This window comes from Chionomys nivalis, chromosome 7 (assembly GCF_950005125.1).
Source record: "Chionomys nivalis chromosome 7, mChiNiv1.1, whole genome shotgun sequence".
Taxonomy (NCBI): Eukaryota; Metazoa; Chordata; class Mammalia; order Rodentia; family Cricetidae; genus Chionomys; species Chionomys nivalis.
In genome coordinates this window covers 83308455-83326776 of record NC_080092.1, presented here as the reverse complement: position 1 = coordinate 83326776, position 18322 = coordinate 83308455, and the positions used below count along the sequence as shown (strand labels likewise).

Genomic DNA, 18322 nt, shown 5'->3' with positions numbered 1-18322 from the left:
TCAGACCTGCGGTGTGGTTTAGCCCTCCATGTGCTGTTTATGGGATGGCTTGAGCTCCATGCCCTGAGAATTCCTACCAGCATTAAGTAACCCTCGCTTAATTTTCAGCAACCCTCAAAATGTTTAGGTTTGGTTTTTGTTTGTTTGTTTTTCTGAGACAGGGTCTCACTTTGTAGCCCTGGCTGTTCTGGGACTCGCTATGTAGACCAGGCTGGCTTTAAATTCACAAGATCCACCTGCCTCTGCCTCCCGAGGATTGGGGTTATAGGCCTGTGCCACCACACCCAGCTGGTTTTGTTTTGTTTAGTTTTGTTTTGAGACAAGGTCTCACATTATACACAGGTTGGCCTGAAACTCAGCTGCTCATCCTGAGTTAGCCTCAGATTTGTCACAGTCCTCCCGTAGCTTCTCTAGTGCCAAGATTAAAAGCGTGAGTCACCGTCCCTCCAGAGTCACTTGAGGTTGGTTCTGTCACTCATTTACTGATGGGAGGCCGTCAGCAGAGGACTTGGGCTTGTCTCTCATGGCTGACTGTAGTCTCTAACCACAGAGAGTCAGGGCTTAATGTGTCGGCTGTTAGGTTCCCTGACACGCTAGTCCGGATGGGAAGAGAGAATCATGTGTCTTTTAGACTCCTGCTCGGGAGTAGTTCCGGGGCATAGGGAACGAGGAGCAGCTTGCGGTGCACAGGTCCTCACTCACCTACCTAACCACATACTCATGCAGGAGGTATTTCTCTGCTGTGCCCAGCACTGCCCAGCACTGTCCTGGGTGCTGAGAACAGTGTCCTAGCTTCCTGAAGCTTCCTCCCCACCCTTCCCCCATCAGAATGCAGGAAAATTGACCAGTAATTGTTGTGTGGTAACATGGTGATGATGGGGAACTATCCATAGTGACCAGAGGGAGAGGAGCCTTGCTAGAGTTTGACCAAGGCCATCCTCACAGATGAGGTGACGTTCAGGGTGAAGGGAGCATGGAGTGATCTGCATTTCAAGCCGGGAGAAGGTGGTTAGTAGCGCCCTTCTGGGAACATGCTTGACATGTCCAGGGAGCCATGGTGAGCAGAGTGGATGGCAGTGGTGGTGGTAGTGTGAGAGACGAGGCGTGTGGAGCCGAGGACCGAAGGGAGTGCTTGGCTTTTGTTCTGAGCATCTCATGACCCGGCTAATTTAAACATTTATTATTTTATTAGTATTTACTTATGTGTGCATGTGTTCACAGAAATCCCTGAAAGCACGTGAGAACAGCTAGGAGGAGGGTGTTCATGGAGCTGAGGCACAAGTACTGAGTCCCAAGTGCTCCAGGCTTAGGTGGTCAGGGGAGATGAAGGCTAGAAATGAGGGCTTTATGGAGGCTTTTTTGGATTGACCACAAGGTAGGCTTTGGTGGCCACGAAGGAGCAGCTGTAATAGCATGAGGAGATGAGACCCTAATGGGACCAGGTTCAAGAAGGAATGGGAGCGGGGAAGCTGGAGGCAGATGTGGGTGTTTCTCCGGTGTTTCGGGAAAGGAGACCGAGAAGCAGGGTGGCAGTTAGAGATGGGAACCGAGAGAAACGGTGTCTGAGCGTGGAAAGAATGACGACAGCGTGTGGTGACAGGAACGACAGCGTGTGGTGACAGGAACGACAGCGTGTGTGGTGACAGGAACGACAGCGTGTGTGGTGACAGGAACGACAGCGTGTGTGGTGACAGGGACGACAGCGTGTGTGGTGACAGGGACGACAGCGTGTGGTGACTGACAGGAACGACAGCGTGTGTGGTGACAGGAACGACAGCGTGTGGTGACAGGAACGACAGCGTGTGTGGTGACAGGAACGACAGCGTGTGTGGTGACTGACAGGAACGACAGCGTGTGATGACAGGAACAACAGCGTGTGTGGTGACAGGAACGACAGCGTGTGTGGTGACAGGAACGACAGCGTGTGTGGTGACTGACAGGAACGACAGCGTGTGTGGTGACAGGGATGACCCAGTAGAGAGAGGAGGAGAACTGCTGGAAAGATGGCCTTGAGTGGGTGGAGGCAGTGCAGTGAGGAGGCCCATGGCGGAGTCTTTTCAGTGAGATGTTGGAGGGGAGGTCACCAGCTGTCGGGACGGCAGGAGGAGGTGTGCAACACTCCTGGCTATCAGGATCTCATCTGAAAGTGCTTGGGGCCAGCTTCTAATGGCAGTCACTCTCCCGTGGAACAATATTGGGCATCGATTTTGGCTTTGAATTGAATTGTAAAGATCGCAAAAGGACAGATTCACACTCTAAAGTGCCTCTTTTCTTCCACTAGGCCTATCGAACCCGTTCCGGGGCCTCATGAAACTGGGCACAGTAGCCCGGCGAGGGGCCATGGGCATCTGGAAGGAATTCTTTTGCGAGCTGTCTCCACTGGAGCTCCGCCTCTACCTGAGTGATGAGGAGCGCACCTGCATGGAAAGCTGCTCCTTGCTACGATGTGAGGCCGTGGGGCCAGCCCACAGCGATGGACGGTTTGAGTTGGTCTTCTCTGGCAAGAAGCTGGCACTGCGTGCCTCCTCCCAGGATGAGGCTGAGGACTGGCTTGACCGTGTGCGGGAAGCCCTGCAGAAGGTGCGTCCTCAGCAGGAGGAGGAGTGGGTGAATATCCAGTACCCAGACCAGCCGGAGGATGCCCTAGAGGCTCCACCAGACAAGCTCCCCCCTCACTCAGCCCTGCTCCCAGAGCCTGCAGCTGCCCAGGGCATGCAGTTGGACTGGACATCTGCCCAGGTTCCAGAGCCGGATGCTATCAAAGAGTCCCTTTTGTACCTGTATGCAGACCGGACCTGGGTTCCCTATATTTTTTCCCTGTCCTTGGAGTCTCTGAAATGTTTCCGTGTGAGAAACAATGAGAAGATGCTAAGTGATAGCCATGGAGTGGAGACCATCCGAGACATCTTGCCAGACACCAGCCTTGGGGGCCCAGCCTTCTTCAAAATCATCACAGCCAAGGCCGTCCTGAAACTACAGGCCCAGAACACTGAGGAGGCCGCCCTGTGGAGAGACCTTGTCCGAAAGGTGCTGGCATCTTACTTGGAGTCAGCAGAGGAGGCTGTGACGCTCGGGGGCAGTCTGGATGAAAACTGCCAGGAGGTGCTGAAGTTTGCCACCAGGGAGAATGGCTTCCTGCTACAGTACCTGGTGGCCATCCCCACTGAGAAGGGCCTTGACTCCCAGGGCTGCTTCTGCGCAGGTGCTGACCGACTCTCCCACCAACCCCAGCTGGATATGCTCTTCCTCCTGTGGGGTCCTCAGTTTGGGCTCCCCACCAGGGCCTTCATCCTTCCCATAAATGATACAGCAGATGGCGCCTACCCTGCGGCCTCTGTTCCTCCACAGTGCCCTCTGTGGACAGCCCCCTGCCGTGTCACTTGGCACCTCCTACTGTTGGGTGGACCGTGAGTGGCAGTCCTGCTTCCTGAGCCCTTCTGTCCTTCCTGCTTTATACTTTTGCTACACTGAATATACTTTGTTACAGGGTATAAGAGCCTTCCGAAGCATGTATGCTTGCATACTCTGAGGAGTCGTGCTATTCAGTGCTGTCCAGTAGGGCTTCTGTAACGATGCAAGCGTCTGGGTCTGTGCTTCCCAACCGTAGTTACAGTACATATGAAAATAACTAAGAAATGAGTTTTACATTCATTTAAGTATAAAAGCGGCCTCTGACTTTGAGCCACTGTGTTGGGCAGTATATTGCTCCACAGTTTGAGGGCTCATCCTCCCCTCACGTCTGTGTAGCCCAGGCTGGCCTTGAAATTGTTATGTAACTGAAGGCGACCTTAAACTCTTGGTCCTCCTGCCTCCTAAGTGCTGGGATTGTAGGCCTGTGCTGTTGTGCCCGCCACTTCTTCCTGGTTTTGTTTGTTTGTTTGAGATGCAGTCTCACTACGCAGCCCCAGCCGCCTCAGCCTCCTAAGCAGTGGGATTACAGGCATTTGGCGTCACACCTAGTTGGCTTTCCCGTCCTTTTCACAGATGTGTATCAGTCTATGTGAAGGATTCTGCTGTGCCAGCATCATCGTGAGAAGGAGCTGATCTGAACCTGTGCAGGGCACAAGGCCAGAGGCTTCATTTGGATTCTCTCATTTTTCCCATCAGTATATCCTTGGAGATTAGGGGCTACATTTTCTCTCATTTAGTATTGGTGAGGAAACTGGAGTCCAAAGCTAGTATCTTGTCTCTGGCTCTTAGTATATGCAAGAGGCAGAATTGGCCGTTGATGATTGTGTCGTGTGCACATGGACGTGACGCCAGAGGGCCTCCCAGTGGATGTTCCACTGTCTGCCTTCCGTGGGTACCTCCTCCCACCTATCTCCTGGACTTGCTGTCCAGGGAAGGTGTCAACTACCCTGTTACAGAAGAATAGAGTAGAGCTGTCCCGGTGGGGTGGAGCCCACAGGACCATAGAGGAAAGCCTGCTTCAAGTGCCTGGAAGGAAGTGGCCTGTGGCAAGCCCCCGGAGGGTGGGTGAAGTGGCTGAGCAGAACTTCCTGCAGAAAACCTCTGCCTGCCCTAGCACTCACACTCCGCTCCTGTGGGGGGACTCCTGTCTGTGGGCGTGAGCACTGTGGCTGTCACCTGCCAGCCTCCCATCTGAGACCTGTGAACCCAGGGAGTTCAGACTTTCTACACTGCCGTACTGGCAGTGGCTGGGAGGATGCCAACCAATGATATTCGTGTTCGAGCTCATAGTTTACAGGGCACTTGTGTTGTTTACACTTTGTCGTGACCTCACAAAGTGCTGGCAGCAGCTAAGATCTACAGTGAAACAGAATCTTTGCAAAGTTAGGAGAAGGTCGGGAGGAGGCAGCTGATCAGGAAAGCAGCTCTTCGGTCCTGAGACCAAAGTCACCTTTTCCTCCCGTGCCAGTGCGAGGTGGGGGGTGTTCAAGCATTTAAGTTGAATGCTAGTGTTTTGCCCTGGGCACTCCTGACTCTCGCTACCCTCTGGTATGGAGAGATTACTGCCCAAGTGACTAAATTATCACTGCTCACTGTCTTGAGATAATGTTACTGTAGGCTCAAGCAGACACCATGTTATGTCTAGGCCACGCTGTTCCTGCTAGCTTCTCCATTTTCTGTGACCGGACCTCTGTCCACAGATCCGGCACTGCTGGTCAAGGTCCTGGCTTTGTTCTCTTGTGTCTAAGCACTAGGGAGAGGCAGGAGTACAGGTTGGCATCCGGAAGCAGGCAGCGGAGCCAGTGAACAGAGGTGCCTATGGAGAATGCTGGCTTTGTGACCAGCCAAGCCCAAATTTGAGTGCCACCTATCCCTTAGTCTTGATGTGACCTGACAGATGTTTTCCTATGAGTTTGTTTTAAGACAGGTTCTTATTATGTGACCCTAAGCTGACCTCAAACTCAGAATCCTCCTTCCTCATCCTCTGAGGGCTCCCAGACCCAGCAATTACTGTTTAATAGTATGCTGTCATGATCAACAGTTTCTCCAGGTGCCCTTTAATCCCAGCACTTAGAAGGCAGAAAGCAGGCAGGTCTCTCTGAGTTCAAGACCAGTCTATTCTACATACATCTCAAAAAAAAAAAGTTTTGATTTTAAGTAACAGAAATACAAGTGACTTTTTTTTTTAATTGCATATTTATTAAGAGGTCAGAGGACTCAGTTCTATCTACCATGTGGGTTCCAGAGATCAGACTTTAGTATCAGGCTTGGTGGCAGGTGCCTTTTCCCACTGAACCATCTTGCCAGCCCGTGAGTGACTGTCTTCCCTTTCCCACTGGAGCAGATTCCATGTTACATGAAGCTGACTCTGGCCCCACTGCTCACTTCCCACTGTCCCTTCCCTAGGCTGCTCACGGCAGATCGGCTTCTCCTTTGTGCGACCCAAGCTCTGTGCCTTCTCTGGCCTGTATTACTGTGACTTCTGCCACCAAGACGATGCCTCAGTGATCCCAGCCAGAATCATACACAACTGGGACCTCACCAAGCGCCCGGTAAGTGTCTAGGCCAGGCTGTCGCTGCCCGCACGGAGCTGCTCGTGACTGGGAAACATTATCCCCTAGGCTGCCTGTTGGTTTGGAGGACTTTGACTGTAGGGGAGCCGGAGTCACCAGTTCAGGCCCTGAAAGCCTGGTGTCTATCTGCAGTTCCCTGAAAAGGGCTTTATAGAACTCTGCCTTGGTCCCCAGTGTCCCTCAGGACAGTTCCCTGAAGCTAAGATAGCAACAGAGTTGTTGAAGGTTGCTCAGTGGGAAAGTTAGGCTAGAGTAGGCATGGCACACTGGTGGACGGGTGGATGGACATACAGATGGGCTAGCCAGCGGACTGCACCCCTGACATAGCTTTGCGTGTGCTGATGAGCTGGGAGGACAAAGCATTTTTCTAGGTCATACAGTGTCGTTATTGCTTAACACCTACAACTTAGAGAGGCCCAAAAAGACACATCAAAATTAGGTGTTACTGTCGACAATAGCCACATTCAGAGCCTTTAACAGTGTTCTTGGCTGTAAAATGGCCATGCTCGTTTTTAGAGAGAGTATTTGTTTTAGAGTATATAAGCATCTGGACTCCCTGCTTCACCACACTTTGTTTATTTAACATTTTGTCTTGGGTACCTTTTCATTACTGTATGTGTGCACGCGGCATGTGCACACACCAGTCTTTTCTTCCTTCCACCGCGTGTGTCCTGGGGATTGAACTGGCTCATCAGACTTGACTGCAGACACCTTTACCTACTGAGCCCTCTTGATGGCCCTTGGGCACCTTTATCATCTATACTTCTGAAGGAAATTTGTTGCTTGCTTGTGATAGTCTCTTAGTACCTGTCAACTGTGCCTTTCTGTCCTCGCAGCCTGTTACACTTTTGTCCCTAGGGCCACTTATCCAGGGTCTTTCTCCAGGGGAACAGACTTGGCTTTCTCCCTAGGGCATGGACATAGAAACACAAGGAAGGAGCCATTTGCTTCTGTCAGAGCCTGTGGGCTGCAGTCTTGACTTTGGCTGTGCCCCACCATACAGGAATGATGACTCTGAGTTAGTTTCACCCCTGTGGTGAGGGGAAACCCCAGCATTGGCTTTGTTTTGGCCTTCTGTTGTTGATCTTGTCTCCACCCCTGCCCTCAGTATTAACTAGTCCACTACATAGAGGGTACACCTCAAAATTCAGAGATGCGCACGAGCCCTTTGACACTAAAACACTTAGCACTGCTAGCCTGGTGCGTGTATGGAGCTCCCCATTTACTGCTGGAATCTGCCTCATTTTGTCCCGCACTGGGACATGGCAGTCCTGTTATAGATGCTTCTGGGAACAGAAAAGCTCTCCCTCAGCAATCACTGGCCTGGGAAAGACAAGGAAATTCAAAGCAGAGAGTAGTTGGCCCAAGGGTTTGGGACTTCATTGTTTGCTGCCACTGCGCTGGCTGACCCACTTGTGCTGAGATCCAGCTGGCACCTGGCAGAACGTCACCCCAGGGCCGGCATTCTGCCTTGGCCTGTCTCTTCCGTGCCCCAGGATATAAACAGCCTCTGGGGAACATGAAGGCCCATGGGCAGGGCTGGGCAGTGTTTAGCACACATTGCTGGATGTTGTTTCAGCTGAGCCAGAGACTGGGTTGTGGGAAAAGCTAGGCTCAGTCTAGAGGGCAGCACTTTGATCCCAGTCATCAGGGTTTGCTACTGGGCTTTGTGCAGACTGGGGGATGTTACCTCAGGGCTCTGGACGTGGGAAATGCAGTTATAGCTTTTAGGCTAAACTCAAAGTAATCTCATGAAGTGTGCTTTGATTTTCCTGTAGCAAACCTTAGCTCTTGGCCACAGAAAACTGAGTTTATGGCAGCCCCATGAGAAAGACGACGCCTGTTGGCCTCTGCCATCCACAGGCAAGTTGGATGAGCCACTTTCGCGTCTCTGAGGCTGTTTCACCATCTGTAACATAGGCACCTCCCCAGGGACGGTTCTGAAGATGCGAGAATATAGAGGAATCACTTATTTCCAAGTGGAGATGCTGGCAGCTGAGACCCTCTAACATTATCCTGAAGTACTGGCAAGAGCTGAGGGCACTTAGGAATGTCATGGAGCTTTGTCTGCTCTGTAGCTTCCTGTCGCTGGAGCTTGATGGCAGCGGAGTCACCTGGTTCCTGAGTTAGGGCCCAGAGGACAGCATGTTTCCTGTAGGCAGGAAAAGGGGGCTGGGAGGACAGGAAAGTGTGGAAAGAGTCTGTGAGGCCCATGGGGAGGGACCCCTCCCTTGCCTCAGCATGGTCAGAATCAGACAACAACAGGGTTTGAGACTGCTTTCAGATGTTGACCAGAAGGTTTTCTGAGCTGTGTGACCTTGGTCAAGTGACCTCAATTCTCTGGCCTTATTTCCTGCTCTGTAACTTGAAGAAAATACCATTCAGTGAGGACAGGCTGCAGGCAGGTTTGAACGAGGTAACACAGCATCCAGCCAGAAGCCTTAGCTGAGCAGGCAAGGTCTTCCTTGGATTTTCTCAGGTCTGCCGGCAGGCCCTGAAGTTCCTGGCACAGATCCGGGCCCAGCCCCTTATCAACCTGCAGCTGGTGAATGCCTCTCTGTATGAGCATGTGGAGCGCATGCACCTCATTGGCAGGAGCCGGGAACAGCTGAAGATTCTGGGGGACTACCTGGGCCTGTGCAGAAGTGGTGCCCTGAAGGAGCTGAGCAAAAGGTGAGCGGTGAGCACTTTATGTGCGCATGCACCTGTGTGCACACACACCCACCAAAGCCTGGGCAGGGTGTGCACTTGGGAAATGCCAGAGCTGAGCTGGGAACTTACTGGCAATGAAATCACTGTGTCCTCTGAGGGTGGTGTGCGGTTTTGCTGTATGTTCACTTGTTTCTTTGTTCAACAAACATTTATTGAGAGCAACCATTCCGAGTGCCTGTGCTGAGTAAAGCAGACCTGAGGCCTCCCTTCAGGAAGCCACTGATGTGGCAGGAAGCAGGCGAGCCAGCAGCACCTCCAGTGGGGGCAGAGGGAGGGAGAGAGGAAGGATGCTCCAGATGTGCACAGGGGACAGGAGGATGCATCAGAAGAGCTTCCTGGAGGGAGCGGCTTCTGAAATGAGACCTGAGAAGTAAATAGAAGTCACCTAGGGAAGGAGGGGAAGAGGAAGGTTGGCTGAGGAGTGGCACACGCGGGCGATGGAGGAAAGCACCAGGCATGGAAGGTTCAGGAAGTGCTTTCCGCTGAAGAAGGAATGAAAGTGGGCAAAGTGGTAACGGGTAGAAGCGAGAAGGATGCTGGCCCTGGCTGCTTGCTTTGGCAGCGTTCCTCTCTGGATCATCTGCAGCACGTACAATAGCTGCACTCTCAGGACGCCCAATAGAAACCCCTTCCTCCCCAGAGCCTAGATCTTTTAGTGCTTAGGGATGGGAAGTGGGACTTCAGGAGAGTCTGATAGATCTCTGTGACTGCCTCGGGCCTCCAGGCCCTAACTTATGGCTAAAGATGTGGCTTCTGAGGGGCTGTATTCTCTGGGGAGCCTTTGGGAGGAGTGAGGTGTGCTGCATAGTATGGACTTTGTGCTGCTTTGCTGGCTCTCTGGAGACTGGAGGCGTCTACGGGCTGTCCTTCCCCAGCCTGCTTCCCAGAGGCCAGCACAGAGAGCACTGTCTGAGCACGTCTCCTCAGTTCTCCCTGAGGCATGCCTGCACTGTGCCTTGAGGGAAGGCGTGTCCAGTGATGGTTCCCTGACTCTTGGGCAGAACAGAGGGCAACACTGGCCCTCTTCTGCCCAGAACAGCCAGTGAGCCCCATCAGAGCTTTGCCTCCTTCCACAGACAGCCTTCCTGGGAGCTCTGCCTCCTAAGATCAGCACAGTACCTGGCTATCCTTTTCCCATGATGTTGACCCATTTTCTCTTTTCAGGGATTCCAGGGGCGAGGGCTCCAAAGAATGTGTACACCTGCCCAGAGGCAAAATCTCTGGGTGGGAGAAAAGTCCCACTGCCTTCTCTGGCATCCTCTGTGTAAATGGGTGACTGCAGCATGGCCCATGGGTGCTGGCCCCACTCACCCTACCTGCTGACTTGTTCCCGGCAGCCTCTGATGGGTGCTCGGGCAGCCTGGCTTGTGCGAGTCCTACTTTATGTTTGTACACACATGGTATATGTGCGTGGGGGACGGGAAGTAGCACACACCCATGCACATGGATGCAGAGGCCACACGGCGGCCCTGCTCAGTTGCTCTTTGTCATATTCATTGGAGACAGTCTTTCACTGAGTCTGGAGCTGCCATTTTTTGTTTAGACTGGCTGACCAGTGAGTCCCATCGATCCTCCTGTCTTTGTCCCCCACAATACTGGGGTTGCAGCCACATCCTAGCGTTTTACATGGGTGCTGGAGAATTCTAACTCAGGCTCGCATTTCTGTGCAGCATTCTTTCCCCCTGGAAGTCCCTTTTAGATAGAGCACAGAGCAAGGGAGGAGTGTAGGAGCAGCCTGTGCCCAAACTAGACCACTATATGGCTCCAAGAAGTATCTTTGGTGCTCTGAGCCTGTGTACCCATCCGTAAGATGGACTACTGGTCTTGGTTATATGGCCTTCCTGAGTTGTGGAGAGGGCCACATGATAGGCTCAGTGTCTGGGCCTTAATCAGCTATAGACAGGCAGGCAGATAACTAGATCAGTAATATTTGTGTCCTGAGGAAGGGTACCCAAGCCAGCCTGGGCAGGAGGAGCTAGAAGGGCTAGGAGGCTGGGAAGCTCCCAGGAAGATAGTGGGCAGAGGAAAAGTGGGGTTTATATGAAACAGGTGAAAACCCCTGGCCAGCCATGCAAGTCTCCCCATCACCTGACCTTGGCAGGGTCCCTGCCTCCTTCCCTAGCCACCCAGAGCACTGAGAGGGGTCTTCTCATTGTGTAGGGAAAGACACTGGGGCCCAGCACAGGCTGTGTCCATCTCTGTATATGCCCTCGACCAAACCTTACAGAAAAATCAGTTGCAAGGCCACACTGACAGTGACAGGCAAAGGGTACAGTGAGTGACTCCCCTGCTGGCTCCTCGGACTGGACAAAGGGAAGATGACAGGGATAATCTCCATTAAATCAACTCCACCCTTCCTGCCAACTCAGGGTCAGCCTTTGTGCCCCCTCCCATGTTTTCCTGGCTATAAATGACAGCTTCCTGTTCCCAGAAAGCTGGAGGCTCTCTGGGGGCAAATTGGAGTCCTCACTTCACTTGGCTGTGTAGGATTCAACATCCTAGGCCCAGATTGGGCTTCCTGTGGATCAAAACTAGAGTGTGGCCCATCTCCCAAGGGCTGGCACTGTCCTGTCCTAGTGTCCAGATAGGGCCCCACACTTCCCCCGCTTGGCATACCTTCACACCAGTACCCACATGTGTGGCCATCCGGGCTCTGTGCCAGGGATTCTCTGCTCAGAATGTGACCTGGGGACCCTGCAGTTGAACTGTTAGGAACCTGAGCAGAGCTGTGTCCTGCCTTCATCTTTTTCTCCTCAACCTGAAATTAGATCTGCTTTGCGTAGAGTATGAGTCAGTTCCTCTCAGAGGAAACCAGATGCTTGAACGTGACCTGGGGGGGGGGGGGGCTGCGTCCATGATTTCTGTCCTCAGAACTGTTTCAGTACTGGCACGGACTCAATGGAGGGGATAAGAATACAGCCAGACTCCTGCGTCAAGTTCAAGCTCTGATTCTTAACTCTGTGACCTCAGGCAAGTCATTTAACCTGTGTTTCCCGTCTTCTCAAAATGGGAGTTAAAATTGGACCAGCTTCACAGGATTACTAGGTACTTACCCCAGTTCCGGGCACCTCATGTCAGCACACATCATCCTCATCGCTTGGTAGTCATGTGTTTGCAATGCACCAAATGTGTTCAGCAAATTGTTTCATCCTCAAAACAATTCCATGTCTCCCAGAAGGATGCCTGAGCTTCCAGAAGTTACTTAGCTTGCCCTGGTACCAGGGGCTAATTAATGTACCGGGAGCTTAGGCGACTGACTTGTGCCCTTGGCCTGCCTGGTAACCCAGACCTGTGTTGCTGACTGGTAGGCGGGGCTAAGGGGAAGGAAACCAGGAACTGGAGGCCTGACCTTGGAGGCCTTCTGAGGAAGTGCTTGTGTTGCCTTTGCAGGCTAAGCCACAGGAATTATCTCTTGGAGTCTCCTCACAAATTCAGTGTTGCAGACCTCCAGCAGGTGAGCATCCCAAGCTCCTCACCCCTAAATCCTGGATTTACTAGACGGTTCCTAATGCTGAAGAAATCTCAGAGAGATAGCAGGAGGGGCAAACTCGGGCCAGCCAGCAATCTTCAGCATTCCACCCCTCAGAGTGACTCCGTTTGCCCTCCTCCTGAGCAGTCACCAACCCTACCTCCTGGACTAAGCAGGGGTTCCAGCATCCCAAGGGTAAGAGCTGAGGCCTTTCCTCCAAGGATGACAGAGTAGATTGGGATCCTATCTGTTGGTGCCGTACCCCAGTGACCTCGGGTGCAGGCCGATGCCCACATCAACAACCTGATGCAGGGAGTTCTTTTTGCCCGTATGAAACCAGGGAAGTTCTGAGGCAGGTGCTGTGGCGATGCAGTAGAGCCCCCTAAGACCCGTCTCCACTTGCCCTGCAGATTGCAGAGGGGGTGTATGAAGGATTCCTCAAAGCCCTGATTGAGTTCGCCTCCCAGCATGTCTACCACTGTGACCTGTGCACCCAGCGAGGCTTCATCTGCCAGATCTGCCACCACCATGACATCATCTTTCCCTTTGAGTTTGACACCACAGTCAGGTACGAGGGCTACTACCCCCACAGCCACAGCCTGACCCAGCATCCCTGGTAACCCTCATCCTCTCATGCACACACTCCACTCTGCCGGTGCCCAGGATTCTGTGACTGCCCAAAGCTGCCTGGGCTCACAGCCCACCCCCAGATGGTTGCTGCCTCATGAAGTAGGATGTCTCTGAGCTCAGTCTACAAATGGGTTGAGAGGTTGACAGGATATCCCTGGCCCTCGAGCACTAGCCTGAGTATTAGCCAAGTGGGGACCTGATAGCTGGTACCTACCATGGCCCCAGCTGCAGTAAGTGGTAATTCTTGCCATTTAGTACTGCACATCGTTAGAAGCCCCTGAACAGGGGTATACTCCCCAGTCTTCCCTTACCCTTACCCCAGGTAGGAGTGGGAGGCTAAACTAGGGGAATCATCCACTCACGTTCAGTAGGTGAGCCAGCCAGCGTCAGCCAAATGGACCTGGGCTGTTGAACTGCTTAAAGGTAGGCAAGAAGTCATATAAACACTCCAGCATTACAAAGAATAAAGTAGGGCACAGAGTATCAGCAGGCGTGGCGTCACTTATGGGTCCAGTGTCTGAAGTGTGCTCCAAGAGAGTTGGAGGGCAGTACGTGTGAGTGTGGGCTACAGACAGAAGACAGCCTCTCTGGGTCTGTCCAGGCCCTGGCCAGCACGTCTAGGCGACTGTCACTCAAAGGCCCGGATGCTCTCTTCTCAGGTGTGAGGGGTGCAGAACTGTCTTCCATCAAAGCTGCCAGGCTGTGGTGCGGAAGGGCTGTCCCCGCTGTGCCCGCCGGCGCAAGTACCAGGAGCAGAACATTGTCAGCTAAGCCTGCTGTCCTGACCTTCCGAGGCCATCCGACTGGGTTTGTCATCAGCCTAGGCTTCTCTGTCTCCCTGTAAGGGACACTCTCGGGTGTGCCCAGAGCTCCAGCTTCCAGAGAAGGCCCAGGAAGCCCCAGTGACCCTTCTGGCCCCTCATTAGCCTTCTCCTCCAGGAGGTGGGGACCCACCCAGTGGTGCCTCTGCAAAGGCCTTTCATCCAGCCTGGTGTACCTAGCTTTCATAGCACCTCCATTAGGGCTGTGCATACACTGTGGAAACAAGGCCTGGTGAGCACTTTCAACTCACATTCCTGATTAAAAGGTCTAGTTTTTTAAGATGGGTTCCCTCCCTTCATATTTAAACAGAAAATATTTTTTTTTATTCTTGACCCTACCTAAACCACCTAAGAAATGCCCAGGCAGATGGGTGAGAGCAGTCCCAGCCCAGAGGCAGGCATGGGACTGGGTGGACAAGCCTCTGTGGACTGGGCGCCTTTCCTTTGCCCGTTCTGGCACATACTGCTGGAAGTGCAAGTGTTTCGTGCCAAACGACCCATCACTGCAAGGCTGGTCAGTTTCAGAGACTACCCTGCCCTCCGTCTTCGTGCTCTCACCTGGAAAGTGTCCCCTTCCTCTGTCACAGCCACTGCCTCCTTTCTGGCTTGGGAACGCAGCAGGAGCAGGGGGATGACCAGCACCAGCACTGTCAGCACTTTGAGCCTTCCTTGTTCAGGAAGACTGTGATCTTGCCCACCTCATCCCTATACCCTCCTTAGTCCTGGTAGATGGTAGGGCTGACCCCTGCCAGGGTAGAGTAGGCTAGGCACCGGAGAGGCTCCAAGCTCCACCTGTGGAACAGAAGCTGCGCTGTAGAAGCCTCCTCAGCCCTTGTCTCCAGATTCGCTTCTCAGCAGGACACTGCGGCGTCCATTGAACTTCCCAGGAGCAGGCTTGCCCTGAAGAGACTCTTGGGGCTGGTGTAGCATTCCAGAATTGCTCTCAGGGTGATGTTCATAGCCTTGAGGCATTTAGGGGAGTAGGTATATACTATGCTGTCCTCACCTCTCCTGGACCCCGTAGCCCTTCTGGCCATCCCAGAGTACTCAAGTCAGAGCCAGAGGCCTCGGGTGAAATGGTGACCCTCCCTGGAAATGTGCCTGTCATTCTAAAGAAGAGGTTTCCCCACCCTCCCGGGGGTGAATGAGCTGAGTCACCTCCTGAAGCTTGAAGAGTTGTGCAATAGACCAGAGGAGGCATTGGCAGGTGGTAGAGGCTGCCACAGTTAATCTGTCCCCATCATGGAAGACCATGCTGTCCAGTGGTTGGGAAACCAAAGCTTCCAGAACCATGCAGTGTATCAATAGCTGCACCCCACAGCCAGCATTAACTCTTTCCCCAAACCACAGCCTGATGAGAGCCTCCTTGCTGTAGACCTGAATGGGCAGGAATCTGTCCCCCTGTGGGCTTGTTACACAAGAGTATTCCAGAACCTACCAGGGGCAGCCCAAGCCCCTCCACTGCCTGGACTGTACACGTTAGAGCATTAGAGTTTGCCCTCACCGTTCCTGAGCAGCTGATGTGCTCAGATGAGTCACTTACCCCGCCACCAGAAGAGCTCGCTCGTGTGAATCTCAGCGGTGCCCACACTATGTAAGAGATGTTATTTTATGCAATATTCTGACAAGTGGGCCTTGGCAGTGTAGAGAAGGAGCTGCTTCTGTGGTATTTGACTGATTTGCAGTAAAGAGCTCATTTTTCTAATCCAAGTCTGGCTTCTGATTCTTACTCCTGCGGCTGCTGGGGAGACACCAGCCATCCAACCTGCTCCCCTTAATCCTAGGCACTGGCATTTCAGGGTCTGTGGAGCACACTTGCCAGCCAAAGCAGCAGGGGACAAGAGGTAAGTGACAGAATTTAGGTTGCCCTGGGTGGAGGTGGGAGGCTAAAGCTCGCTCTTCCGCCTTAAATGCCTGAACACAGATCACACACACACACACACACACACACACACACACACACACACACACTGACCTGTAAAAGCTCAGGAATCTGGGTGTGGGATTCAGAGAGGGTAAGCAAGGAGGGCAAGCTCTGGCTCCTGGATTAAAGGCTCAAGAGACCTGTCTGCTGCTAGCCTTCCCCAGAGGTTCCAGGAGAAGCCCCCCACTGCCCGTGTAAGAACAAAGGAAGGAAAAGAGACTAATTCCTAGGGAAACCAGGTCACAGGAAGATGGGACAGAAAAAGACAACATCCAAGGCTACATTTCCTGGCCTCGGGGACCTTCAGCCAGTGAGCGGGGCTGCTCCTTGGCCATCGATGAGCCAGATTCTCCAGAGACCCAGAGGAAGAGAAGAGGAACTGGATTTGGAGGTTGGGGGAGGCAGGCCCAGAAAAAACCGGCCTGACACTTGAGCTGACCCTGTCCGGGGCTCAGTTTTGCACCTTCAGCACAGGCCTCTGGGGGCCGTTTCCCTTTCCTCCCCTCTGTCTAGAGGGAGCTGGAAGACTGGGGCTCTCATCCCCAGAAAGTGCCTCCTATCGTGAAAGTAACAACAAATAATAAAGGTCATGTGCACCATCATTGTCTTTAGTCTCGTTCATCCTTCCCCACAAGCCTATGAGGCGATGGGAGGAACTGAGACCCAGTAAAGCCGGACTTCCATGTCTAAGAGCCAGCTGCGGCAGAGTCGGGCATCAGACCGCTGTCCACCCAGAGACCTGACTGGCTGACGGGGACTGGGGCAAATAGGGAAAGACAAGGTAGGGTGGAGGGAGAGAGCTCATTCAGCCTCTTCTGCCATGTGCCTTCTCTGGAGGAGCCTACCCAGCAGAATGTGGGCTCATTAGTGGACAAGACAAGGAATGGGGAGTCAGAAAATATGGGGGTGGGTGTGTCCAGCCAAATCCTCAGCCCTGGAGGGACATAGGCCTGCTGTGAGGGTTCCCTTCTCTGCTCAGGAACCTTATGCAGCTCCTGAGTGGGGCACCCAGTTGGACCCTACACTTCTTGGAGGCCAGAGAGAATGGATGCTCTGGTGCTGGGGCCTGTCCTTGTCAGAAATGTTCCCAGGCACAGCTCAGAGTGGGAAGGCTGCTTTCCCAAGAACCAGGTGGCTCCCAAGATGCCTGCAGAGTACCGGACAAGGACTCTTTCCCCCTTCCGACGATGAGGGTCAGTGGGAGGGTAATCTGGTCAGAAGTTGAGAGAAAGTGCCTCCCCCGCAGATCTCCATCCAGGCCCTGCCGCCGCCTCCTCCCCGGAGACAGCCAGGTGTGGCCCAGGATCCCGGGGAAGGAGGGGGAAGGGTGGTGTCTGTGCTCCTAGAGCGCTGGCCCGGCCCAGAGGGGACAGGAAGCCAGGACACCGGGGATTGTCTCTTGCAAGCACAGCCCAGCCCCAGCCTGGGAGGAAGTTCTGCCGAGCGCTCTCCGCCGGTTATATTGTTGAACAGGAAACAGGGCACCGCGGGAGCAGGGCCGTGGAACAGGCAGCACCGGACGCGGACCCCACGCGCGGCTGCCGGGACAAGTGGAAGCTAGGCCAGCGGGCGAAAGTTCTGAGGTGCCCGGGCCGGGCTAGACTAAGGGAGGGGTGGTGTTGGGGAGGATGGTGCGGGGTCGTGGGAGGGCGGGAAAGGTGCCCCCAGGTGGCCGTCCCCACCCTGGAGCCCCGCGCACCTCCTGTCCTTCTCGCTGTACTGAGGTTAAAGCCCCGGAGGCCCGATCCCCAGGGAGGAGAGTTAGCAGTGGGGGCTGCCTTCTGTCTGGGGGCGAGAGGGAAACCAGCTAAAGTCCCCCAGTGCTGATTTAGGCATTGGTGACGCTATGGCGAGGGACGACCAGGGCAAAAGATGCAGGAGACCTACTGGCTAAGGGTGCGTTCTTGCTTCCAGGGATCCTCCCCGCTCTCGCATCCCTCCCCTTCTCTTCGCTCTCCCAGGATAAAGGAAGGATCTGAGGCGCAGGTCCCCTTGGTCCCCTTGCCACACTACTCGAGACACTGCGCTCCTGTGAGCGTCCCTGCAAGGGGACTCTAGTTTTTCCAGGCCCGGACAGGCTGCGCCCTGAGAGGGCGGAGGTGCACTAGGAATGGATAGTACTCTCGGTCTAGCTGCAAAAGGCTCGTAGTTCGTGATTTAGGGTGCAAATGGCCTCGCTCACAATGTGCATGCAGGGACCAGACAACCATCTCCAGCCGGGCATTCCCAGAGCATCGCGCCCGCGAAACGCAGGGCCTCAGGGGTTGCAAATCCCTCCGGGGATGGAGGGGAGAAGCAGGACCTATTGACCCTTAAGCTCCGCTCACTACCCGTCAGCACCTCTTCCACGCAATCCCTCCCTCGTGCCTTTTTTTATTCCTGGAGACCTAGTCTCTCAGTTCTCCCATGGGCCCCGGCACAGACATTATGGCTCCTCCTCACCCTCCCAGACAAGCTGTACTGGGGACTGGGGACAACCCTACTGAGTGTGGGTCTCTGCCTCTCCTCTCTGAGTCAGCTCTGTTCTGTGCGGTTCCTTCGGTCTCATCCCTTGGAAGTCCCGCCCACAGAGATGGTAGAGACCTCACCTGCAACCCTCCGCCAGCCCCGCCCATCCAGTCCATGGGCAGCCTGAGACCCTCCCAGCTAACGTGAGTGCGTGATTGGGGTCCTGGGGAAGGGGGCGTAACCCAAGTGTTCACTCTCCCAGGATTTGCTCGCCAGGCTCTGGTCTAGCGTGACACCGCCTCTCAGGCTCAGGGTGCTCACTGACTCAGTCTAC

At 53.9% G+C, this 18322-nt stretch overlaps 2 protein-coding genes across 4 annotated transcripts in view; both read left to right on the top strand.

Moving 5' to 3' along the window:
* Plekhm1 (pleckstrin homology and RUN domain containing M1) overlaps nt 1-15433 on the top strand; it is a 51451-nt gene extending 36018 nt beyond the window's left edge. For both annotated transcript variants that reach the window (XM_057774634.1, XM_057774633.1), the window contains exons 7-12: nt 2282-3202; nt 5818-5963; nt 8464-8657; nt 12087-12150; nt 12576-12733; nt 13455-15433. In XM_057774634.1, coding sequence (XP_057630617.1) covers nt 2282-3202; nt 5818-5963; nt 8464-8657; nt 12087-12150; nt 12576-12733; nt 13455-13566 — 1595 coding nt within the window. In that variant the 3' untranslated portion in view covers nt 13567-15433. The remainder of the gene's footprint in view (nt 1-2281; nt 3203-5817; nt 5964-8463; nt 8658-12086; nt 12151-12575; nt 12734-13454) is intronic.
* Nucleotides 15434-16953: 1520 nt separating this feature from the next.
* Nucleotides 16954-18322, top strand: part of Arhgap27 (Rho GTPase activating protein 27) — a 29386-nt gene continuing 28017 nt past the window's right edge. Inside the window, exons 1-2 of one of the 2 annotated variants that reach the window (XM_057774891.1) lie at nt 16954-17123; nt 18059-18191. The gene's annotated coding sequence lies outside the window, so the exon portion shown is untranslated. The remainder of the gene's footprint in view (nt 17124-18058; nt 18192-18322) is intronic. The other variant, XM_057774892.1, reaches the window with a different exon arrangement.